General features: G+C 37.9%; 1 protein-coding gene across 1 annotated transcript; it reads right to left on the reverse strand.

The window, feature by feature from the left end:
* Positions 1–459: 459 nt before the first annotated feature.
* adra2db (adrenergic, alpha-2D-, receptor b) lies at positions 460–2,822 on the reverse strand. Its single transcript, XM_014992160.2, has one exon. It carries the CDS (start codon positions 2,096–2,098, stop codon positions 827–829), a length of 1,272 nt encoding a protein of 423 aa, XP_014847646.1. The 5' UTR covers positions 2,099–2,822; the 3' UTR covers positions 460–826.
* Between the last annotated feature and the right edge of the window lie 8,601 nt (positions 2,823–11,423).

Consider the following 11,423-nt stretch of genomic DNA (forward strand, 5'->3'; position numbering starts at 1 on the left):
TAATATCTGTTTTACAGAATATTTATTATTTTATGTGGGGGGAAAGTTGAAAGACAAAACTAGTAACTCAAGACAGTAAGTTAGACCTTTAAAAAAATCTATATAAATGTGCATTATTAGCATTTCCATCTCTCATGAGTGAGAGAGCTCCAGGTCTTTCTTAGAGCTTGAACTACTTCCTTCAGAAAAATAAATCGGATTTGGTAAAATATGTCATTGGCAGGTGAGTGGACGTTGATATTGGTCATGAAAGTTGAATTGTTTATCCGCTGATCAAATGATGAAATTTTGGATGTGTTTTTCTCTCCATTAAACATATCAAAATCAAGATCTAACATTAGTTTTAACATATAAACCACGAGCCATAACATCATGAACTTTGATATAACATTTTGGAAAGAAAAAAAATCACATAAATGTCATTTCGCTTATATTTTAATTAGTAAATGAGCTCCCTCTTTAAGAAATTGTGGAAAAACAGAATTGGTACAAAACTGGAACCAGCAGGTCAGATCCCAAATAAAATCTGAAATTCCAGGAAAAGCCTGACTGAAGTGGAAGGAGAACTTCAAAGACAACGGGAAATCAATGTTAGCCAGAAAAGGTCCAGTCGATGAATCTCCATACATATATTTTATTATTTAATGCGTTATTATTCTTAGGGGGAAAAAATGGAACTGACATGTTGGATCTCAAAGGAAATCAGAAATTGGCATCGGCCTGGAAAAAAAAAAACCCCTGATTGGTGCATCTCTACACATTTCCAAATCTCTTCACTAATGAGTGAATGAGGCAAAAATATAAATAACCCCCCCCCACCCCCATTTCATGTGCGCTTTGAAGTTCTGCATATGATTTTCTTGAAGGCTTTTCTGAAGTCCCTATTAAAAATAGTGTAAATAATGGGGTTCACCGAGCTGTTGCAGTAGCCAATCCAAAAGAAAAGTTTGAAAAGTGCGTCAGGGATGGTGCAGCTGTTTCTGCAGATCGCGTGGAGGCTGTAGGTGAAGAAAAAGGGGAACCAGCAGAGCACGAACACCCCCATCACCACCGCCAGCACGAAGGTAAAACGCTTCTCCCGCATCTGGGCCACTTTGGTCTTGTTGGCCGCGGCCAGCTGCTGTCGCTCGGCGGGGTTCTTCTGCTCCGGGTATGGCTGTGACGCCCGGGCCGAAGCCCACGAGAGGCGGCAGCTCTGCGGCGGGCAGCATTCCGACCCCTCCACCTTCCTGCGCTTGGTGAAGCGGTGATGGCGGGGCTTGGTGTCCGAGGAGTAACAGCTCTCTTCCAGGTCGATGTCGTCCAACTCCCCTTGCCTCTGCTGATGGCTGCCGGAGCTCAGGCTGCTGGGGCTCTCCACCTCGAACCGGTCCTTCCTGACGAAGCAGGTCTCGGACTGGGAAGGTTCTCTCTCCAGGCCGTTCTTGGCCACAAACACGGTGGACGAGCGCTGCTTGGCCACTTTGTAGATCTTACAGTAAACCAGAATCATGATGAGACCCGGCGCGAAGAAGGACACCAGGCAGGAAGAGAGGATGTACCAGGTCTCATCGTTCAGCTCGCACTTCCTCTCGTCGTGCTTGGTCATGAGAAGAGGGGGGAAGGAGATGATGGTAGATATCACCCACACCACAGTGATCATGGACTTGATGCGCTTCGGCGTTCGCTTCAGGTTGTAGCTCACAGCCTTCGTCACTGACCAGTAGCGGTCCAGACTGATGGCGCACAGGTGCACGATGGATGAGGTGCAAAACAACACGTCCAAAGCCAGGTAGAAGGCGCACCAAGTACTTCCAAAGAACCAGTAACCCATCACCTCATTGACTAAGGAGAACGGGATGACTAGCGTGGCAACCAGGATGTCCGCCGACGCCAGGGAGACCAGAAAAAGGTTCTGTGGCGCACGGAGTGCCCTGCTGGTCAAAACCGCAACAATAACTAACACATTGCCTACAATAGTCACAGAAATCATAACAATAACTACAAGTATGATGAGTGCCGTGGCTGCCTCCGGGTACGGCAGTGAGAGCGGCGCGTCGGTGGTGTTGCCATCCCTGGAAACGTTTTCCAGCAACACATTTAAATCCATCAAATCCATTCTGGCTGAAATCTGTTCTTTGGGATCATTTTTATATATATATATAAATTTTTTTTTTCCCTCCCTCTTAAAAGAACTGTGTTGCGTCGCTACAGATCGGTCCTTCTCTGTGCGCAACGCTCCTGATCAGAGCAAACGCAGCGCATCATACAGAAGACTCCAAAGCTGCAAACACCACCGATTTCCTGAAATAGCATGGTTTGCATGAAAGTTCGTGAACACAGTTCCAGCACTCCCACCCGATCCCGAACGTAAAGAAAACACGTGAACAAAGTCGCTCCCTTGTTGTCACATTGCCCTGCGTAACGCTGGCTGCTTCTGTTTCGCTTTGGAGAGGAGCGGGCGAGCCACGCTGCGGGTGGAATGAATGTTCTCACAAGAGTGGGGTGACATCACAGCAAGTACCAGCCCATCTTTAAAACTCCAACACAGAAGAGAGAGAGAGAGAGAGAGAGAGAGAGAGAGAGAGAGAGAGAGAGAGAGAGAGAGAGAGAGAGAGAGAGAGCAGATAACATTCTCCGCATGCCATTTCTCATGGGGTTGTTGTGTTTCATCTGTCCCCGCGGTGTTGTTTTTTGAAATATTTCGCAAAGTAAAAAAAGAACAAAAAAAAAACTATAAGTTACAAAGTAAAATTTGCCACACTCATTTTAAGTCGTGTGTATTTTTTCTTGTTTTCATTGGGCGTATTTGTTATTTTATTGCATTGATTTGTTTATTGCTAGTTGCGCCTCTGAACTTATAACTACAACAACCCGACAGTTCTATATACACACTGTTTAAATTGAATTTAGAAGAAAAGATAACAGTTTGCAACAAACATGAATTTACCTATTTTATTGATTATTAGTCCATTTCTGTGTGTGTGTGTGTGGGTGTGTGTGTGTGTGTGTGTGTGTGTGTGTGGTGTGTGTGTGTGTGTGTGTGTGTGTGTGTGTGTTTTAAGTACGATTTTGCTCTTGATATGCCAACCCAAGATTATAAGTGGCCTTCATCAGAGCAGAGCGCCCCTTGGAAAGCTGATCCCATCTCATATACTTGCAGTCAAATTGCTAACGTATTGCTGCGCATTAGGACCAGTTAAATAGACGTAATTTCTTGTATACTGTAGATAAACGAATTAGACTTTCGAGACATTTGTTAGCTTGCATATCAAGATGCCGTGAACACAACTTTATCTATTTAGCCAAAAATTATGACAGTTACTTTATAGTATCAGAATAATATGTAGATAACCCTTTTTAACTTGAACCATTATGACTGAAAATGTCAATACAGAAAGAATTAATTAAGCCACCCGAGTGGCTTAATTCATACAAAGTCCTCAATGTTTCCACAACTGATTGATAAAAATTAATTTTCAAAAAATAAATTAAGGTTCAGTTCAGTCACCAACTCGTCTAGTCTCACTTTTTTTCCCCCCCAATTACAATTTTAGGGAACGGTTGTCCAGGTTTCTATCTCAAGGCGAAGCCCACTGTTGTTTATATGCACAATCCCTCTTCCATTATTCATGCAGTGTAATCTGGGGTCATTCTCTGCAGCCACACTGAAGCCGACTGTTATACCTGTTTCGGTTTTATCTGTTTGCTCTCTGTTATATCAGATGTGTGCTGCTGGGACAGACAGCTAGAGGGATATGTTACCTGGATACAAATTGCCGGGGACTTAAAAAAAAAAAATCACCATGTTGGAGAGAAAAAAACCAACAAAAAAACAAAACATTACAGCTGACAAGAAAGAGACTCCCTGAAACACGCAGATCACCAGTTCTGAGTTGAAAAAAAAAAATATATATATATATATATATATATATTGATGAATATATATATATATATATATATATATATATATATATATATATATATATATATATATATATATATATATATATATATATATATATATATATATATATATATATATTTTTTTTTTTAACATAATCAGCATCTGCTGCGAGGCTAGTGGGCTGGGATTTGTAACCCATCTGAAGGTGCATAACAGCCAGCATTTGCAGATACGTGCACGGTTGCGTTCACTCTTGAGAGTGAGTTATGTGGAGGCTCAAGAAGAACATTGGCTGCTGGGAGATGAAACCTTAGAAAGCAGTTCCAGGGAATTTGATAGTGAAAGAGGAGGCGGATTCACTTTATCAAGCCTCTGTTTCTCTTTCTCTACTTTTTGCTGTGAAAATAAAACAACAACAACAAAAATTGTGTAAAGGTCATAAACAGGGCTCATGTCACTACGCATCACTAGTATGTGGACACCTGCCTTGAGGGTGTATCTCCATTGTAAAATCAGGAAAAAGCTGCCTCAGGTAGCGTCCTCTAACACATGAATCATCTAAAGCAATGTCGTTTTTATAATTTTTGCCCATTATTTTAATACCTGAGGAACCAAGATATTGTGTGCAGTCATAACAAGCAGGTTGCACATATGATGAAAGATAGCCAGCTATTAAAACGGGTTCTTTTATTGCTTTGTTTGAGCATTAAAGGGCAGCTGCAGATGAAAATTAGCTCAGAGCTAGGAGGGATGATACAAAATGTATGAAATAGGATATTTTGGTAGGTAATTGTCAAATTTCATCTTCACAGTTGTTCCACCTTTTGTATGTTTTATGCTATCCGTAGTTATCCAAAGATGTAAATCCTTTTACGTGTATTCATTACAACAATGGCTATTATAGGTGAGGCATTATTAAAAGGGGTTCAGCATGTTTATCGAGAACAAATGCGAAGAGTTGAAACTCTGGCTCAACATCTGAACCCTGAAATAAATAAGCATCTAGTTTACCTCTCAAACACGACTCATAAAACACTTTGTCTATTTTCTTTTTGTGTACATGCAAAGAAATGATCCAACTCAAATTCTCCAACTTTCTTCAAAGTTCTTGTGCAAAGTCCAGAGGCAGAAGACGTGAAAGAGAAGCTAAGCAGAAAATGTGTTAACTAGCATGTCATCAGGACGAATCGCCTCTGATCTCATCCTAGAAAATTACCATGAGGCCTAAAACAGTTCAAACATGAAAAAGGAAATTAGATGCAAGTTCATTTTATTTATTCTCATTCCAAGAGCTTGTATTTCAAGAGCTTCTTGAAATACAACCTTGACTCCCACATCTGTTTAGCTAAAGAAAAAACATCACACCGAATGAAGCGAGTACAGCACAAATCAAGGCATCCCACAAATCAAATACCATCCAAGAACACGTTTTAATAGAAACTACAGCCATTTTTTTTAAGCAGAGAAAGTTGATGAGCTATTTGCCATGCTGCATGTCGGATATCTTTGAGACACACATGACCCCGGTGTGACGCACGTGCCAGATCCATTTACCGTCACATTTTTTAAATATTATCAGCGCAGAAGTGTCGGAAGCGGCACAAATAGAAGCTCGCTCAGCTTTAAACACGTCGACTCATCAATCATTAGATATGCGCAGTGATTTGACAACTTGTCCAATTGCCAGCAGGTAATGTTTTGAGTCATGTGGTTCTAATGATAATTGCTGCCCTCAGAAATTATTCATTAGCTCAGAGCTGCATATTAGTATGCGACCCGAACATCCTTTTAAAGCAGAGCGACTCCTGCACATGTAGGTTCTCAGACTCTCTGTGGAGCTGCAGGACATTAACAAGAATTGTAGACATTTCTGATCAGCCTGTATGCGGAGAAATTGTTGTAAAAATATGTAGTTACCCTGACACTGGATGAAGCAGATAGCATTGTTTATTGGCAACACAAGACAGACTGGGCCAAGTGCACACAATATGCAGACCTGTAAAAAAAACCACAAATATTGCACAGATATTCACTGATGATTTCTAAGCCTGCCTTGTGATGGGCTGACGAGTGACGACCCATACACGGTGTACCCCGCTAAACCCAATGACAGGCAGCTGGTTATAAGCAATATATTAATGGCTGGATTTTTTAAGCAACAATCAATATTCATCCAATGCAGCTACTGTATTTGTATATTTTTTTTACAAGAGCTCACATTCATTGGACTTCGCATTGTGGCTTGAAATCACGATTACAGCTTAAATCCCAAAACTGAAAGGACAACAGAAGTTTGCGCTTTAATTTCACAGCAACAGATGCTGTTAGAGGCAAAAGAAAAGACCGGACTGCAAATGTACCAGAAGGCTCTGCTTCAAAATGTCTGTGTGCTAAAAATGTTACTCCTACACTTTAATGTTCATGTATTTGGTAAAAAATATATATTTATATATCTACAGTGCTTAGAAAAAACAACAACAACAACAACAAAAAAAAAACAGTCTCAGATTACAGATTTCATTTTATTTTGCAAAATTCAAATGCTTCAAATTAATTTTAGTAACACAGATGACCAATTTAAATAAAAAAAAAAAAATTGATCAAAATTACAATGCGACAGTGTTAAAGACTTATTGCAAGACACCACAAATACCTAATAGCAGTTGTTGCCACCACTCATTGAACATGCATTGAATAAGTCTGGGACGATGGAGCAGATGGGTTTGATTTTTTTTCCCCTGAAATGCATGAAACCATCAATTAAAACTGAATGTTGTAATTACTGAATCGTTCAATACTTGACAAAGAAGCAAAATAATAATATAAAAAAAAATTCAAAATGTGTTTCTTCTGTTAAACGCTCCTATTCTTGATTGCGGATGTTAAAAGATGAAAGGGTTTACCACTGAAGGAGGAAGAAGATCAGAGGTGACTTTTTTCTTTGTGCGGAAAATTATAACATTTGATTTTCTTGGTGGAAAATATTTTACCCAAAGAATTTGTTATTAAGTTGAGAAAAATACTGATATTTGTATGTTCTTGACTGCAAGGTTTTTGCAGCCTTTGACAGAAAATCACATTTTGATGGTCTCAGAATGAATGTCAGCATCAATCAACGGTCAGAAACCCTTAAGTCAATTTTAGATGGGACCGGTCTGCATTTTTACATCTTTTCACAGGTTGTAGGAGCCAGGGAGTCAAAGAGCTAATTATTTATGTAGAATCATCTGCTATGGTTGCATGTTTTTTTTTTTCTTTCACCTTGTAGCACAGGAGTAACTGTAAAATGCAGAAAAGTGAATATAACTTCGCTTTCTTCAAGGTTTTGCTAACAAAAGTCTGGTGAATTCTTGGATGTATGGATTGTAATCAAGTGAATTAAGTGGATTTAAAAAAAAATTCAGGTATAATATGCATGTAATTTAAATAAGTTGACAGCCTTTTAAGGTAAAAAGTCTTTCAAAAATGTATTTGGTTAATTTGAACTAATGTATATTGAGTGATACTCAGGATTGGCCTGCAAGGTATCCCACACTGCTTTGCACCAGCAGCAGTAATAAACGGAGAATGTGAGTGCAGAAAGTTTATATTTTTTGAAACAACTATTTCATTTATTCAAAAATGTAGTTTTAAGATATTTAGGGTGAGATAGTAGAACCTCACAGCTTCGTCGATGTAGTTGGTTAATCAAACATGAGTCTAATTTGAAATGTGCTCCAGAGTTTTCGGAGCAGTGCACATTCATTAGTCTTACTAGCTATTTTTTGGCAGGTACATTTATAGTAATAATACAAATCAGAGTAAACCTAAGTCAGTGCAGTGTAAGCATATCATTATTTTGCATAAGAATAAGTATGAGATGGCACTGTGGACTAAAAGAGATTTCTCTGCACTTTTAAAGTTAGGTAGGGTCAAATGAAAAATCTTCAAAAAATCTTACTGAGTTTAAAAAATAAAACCTTTTTGTTGTCAATTTAGGGAATTGCAACATGCTTAGATTTATCAAGTTAAATTAATTTAACAAGTTACTGTTACTCAAACACTTCATGTACTGGACACTTTATTTTTTTAGACAAGTTTTCATATTATTTTTTTTTAAATAAGGGAAACTAGATTTTACAATGTGGCAATTTGAATAGCATAAAAATACACTATGGTGCAAATGTGTCTCTTTTTTTTGCCAGTGCACAACAATTGTAGTGCAGTCATTACTGCACTAATGAAAACACAATTTTGACACATTACAAACAAGACTCTGTAGAGTGTCATGTAACAAATTTGAGAAATATCCAATTCATTTTGCAATAAATGTTTTCCTGTTTATTAATTTACTCAAAGCAAAGCTTCTTAGCCATTGACGTACAGCTCTACTTCACTATCTTTGGATTCTGCAATACAATACATGTCAGTAGATAAACCAGATATATCCTGGGAGGGCACCTTGTTTGGTACAATTTGTTTTTTTTTTCTTCTTTTTGCTGCTTTAATCCTCTCACCTCCCTGTCTTGTATTTTTCCTTCCAAAGGAGGCTATTTGGCTGGAAGTGAACTGAACCCACTGCTGCCTTATGTAAGATTCCAGGAATAAACAACCTGCGGTGGTGTGTGGAAACCTTAGCTCAGGTTTCAGGTGATCTGCTATTGTGAACAATTTTTTAGTGCGATCAAGCTGACAAAATTCACCCAGGCTCAGTACGGCAGCTTACACACTGTAAAGACATCTTTATTTGCATTTGTGATTTAAAAGGTTCTTGGCTGTTTACTTTTTGGAGTGGGAAGGAGTCTGTGAATCTGTGAGTTAGCCACACTGTGATTCTTTTTTTAAGTAATCTCGCTCTTCTGTATCTCCCACCTTCTCCCACTGTTAGTGGCCTTGGCAGTTCAAAAGAAATACATGACACGACCTTTATTGTGCCCCCAAACAAACAAGATTTTCCTCAGATGTTTGTCACATCTGGGACCAAACTACACTGGAATGTGAACGTGTGACTAGATTAATAAATCCCCAAAGGTCAGATTCAAACTTTGAGTGTGATGTAGTCAAATAAATTTATTAACAATTACATTTAATTAATGATAAAAAAAAAGAAATTGTTTCATCTTTAAATTTGAATACTAATAAGTTTGAATAATAATGATTGGGCCTCTGGTGGAAGTGATGCCTTGGACTGCCAACCGAGTTTTGTTTGGATGCCACGTCCTACCTGAGCATTGTTTCGGAACACGTCGATTATGGATGATGTAAAACAGGAGATTCACATCATAGATGTGCAGCTGATAAATTTACAGCAACTAACTGATTCTGTAGTATCAGTTTTGGGCTAAATTTTCAGAGGATGTTTCTGACGCATTGCTTAATGCTTGTAAGTATGGGGTTATTCTTCATGGCACAGATTTAACAAAATGTCAGAAATATTTCTGTGAGACTTTGGTCCACACTGGCATCATGCTGAGTCTGTGGCAATAAGAATTAAGGCAGCTCTGAGGGCTAAAAGTGGTTCCACACAGTACTAGCAATATGCAGAGGCAGGTTTTTTTTTTTTTTTTTTTTTTTTTTACAGTGCTTGTGCTGTAGTAATACAATTCCTTTTTATTATCAGGTGTGCATTAAATGTGAACATGTTAATGTATGGAGAGCGCTTTAAGTCGCCTTAGTGACAAAATAAAAGACATCATTTGAGTAAAAGAGGATGAAGCAAAGCGAGTCTTGTTTTGGCACCAGCTGTTTGATCAGTTTATGTAGGATGTGCCAGTGCATCATTTTCCCCAAGAAACCTTTAAAATATATCCATTGGCTTCTCCTTGAAGACACAGAAGAGTTAAAGCAGTGACTCAGTATTAAATAATAATTATAGTTGAGTTGTGATGTCCAAAGACCAGAGGGAACACAATTACCACTGTAATAGGATTTAATTGCATAACTTTTTAGATGGCGTATGAAGGCTTTGAGTGTGATCAATTGGGTATGAAGAGATTTTTAGGCAGAAGAAAGAGTTAAAGCTATATCCCTTTATAAGTTATTTTACACCCTAGGATCTTAAAATGTGTAAAAAAAAAAAAAGGTAAAAAAAAAAGGATTATTTTGTACAAAAATACAATTTGTACGTTTTCAAAGATCGGTTCACAATTTAAGGACAGGCCAGGGATAACTTCTAGCTGGAGGTGCCAGAGGATAGAAGAGGAACAAATCATGTCCTTACAATACATCAGTGGCTGATGACTAACATGCCCGCCAGCAACGTGACCAGGAAATGTCACAGTTGTAATGTGATTTGTTGAAGAGCAACAACAAATTCTCAGATTAAAAATTGTGAAGCCCTAATTTTGTTACAGGTCAGATAACAGATGACTGCACTCACACTTATATCAAAATATACAACAATAAGTGAAAAGCTGTATGTACCACAGGCTAGATGTAAGTCCTTACTCCGTAACTAGGCCTTAATTTTACTCAAACAAAAACTGTACAACCTCAAGTAAATTATTGTAAAAAAGCGTTTTGTGTATAAATCCTAAGGTGTTGTTATGTTTCAGCAGCGAGTATTTTACTATACTAATTGGAATGAGACCCTTTGACTGCTTTAACAAAAGAAAAAAAAAATATCCTCTGGTATGAAGTGTATTGTGTAACTTTGCAAAATGTTGAGCAAAATATGACATTAAGAGAGGTTCAATATCTTTTCAAAGTGCTGCATGCTTTCTTTTTGTTTCCTTTGGTTATTGCTTCTGTGTTTTTTAGTGACCGTTTGCATTTCTCCTTTTCTTGGTCTACAGATATTTATTTACCCTTACTTCTGCTGGTTTCATTCAAGGAACAATGAGGAGAGGATGGCGTTAACAACTCTAAAATGAATTTTCAGTAAGATTTTTAAGCTCTGTGAATGTAAAGTGAATTACGTTCACACATCGTCACACACTTTTAACTGTTTTAGTTTGAAATGTGTCTAATTTCTCCACATTAGGAGTCTGTGAATTAGATTTCTTTGACCCATGTCCAGTAGTGACGGCTTTGAAAGCGAAGTAATCTCTGTCGAAACAACTATTGTTAGGTCTTAATCTACACAGTCCTCTGACTGCTGTATGCCTGACTTTCAAAAGACTGCTTAGTATTCGAGCCTGCTCTTTAAATCCTGCTGCCAACTCAACCATGAAGCCCTGATTTCTGAGTGGGACTTTGGTCTCAGTTCATGTTAATTCTGCCTCATCCCCTTTATTCCAATTCCCTTTTCATTTTCACATTTGTCTTTGAGACAACATTTCATCTTTAAAACTTTTCCTTCTGTTTCTTGTGTAGAAGTATAGAATTAAGGCTTACATAAAGTTACTTAAGTTAAACTGAATTTAACTGGAATGATTCAGTTTGATCCAATTTTATTTAAATGTATCATAATACATAATACATTTATGGATATAAATATATGGGAATTGAATGGATTTGAGTTAATTTCCTTAAAGTATGGATCTAAAGAATATTTTTATATATATATCTTTTAAAACTGAGTACTTTTTTGACTTCTTTATCTATGCTTACAATCTTG

This window comes from Poecilia mexicana, unplaced genomic scaffold, assembly GCF_051168715.1.
Source record: "Poecilia mexicana isolate PSO_F unplaced genomic scaffold, ASM5116871v1 scaffold_10, whole genome shotgun sequence".
Lineage (NCBI taxonomy): Eukaryota > Metazoa > Chordata > Actinopteri > Cyprinodontiformes > Poeciliidae > Poecilia > Poecilia mexicana.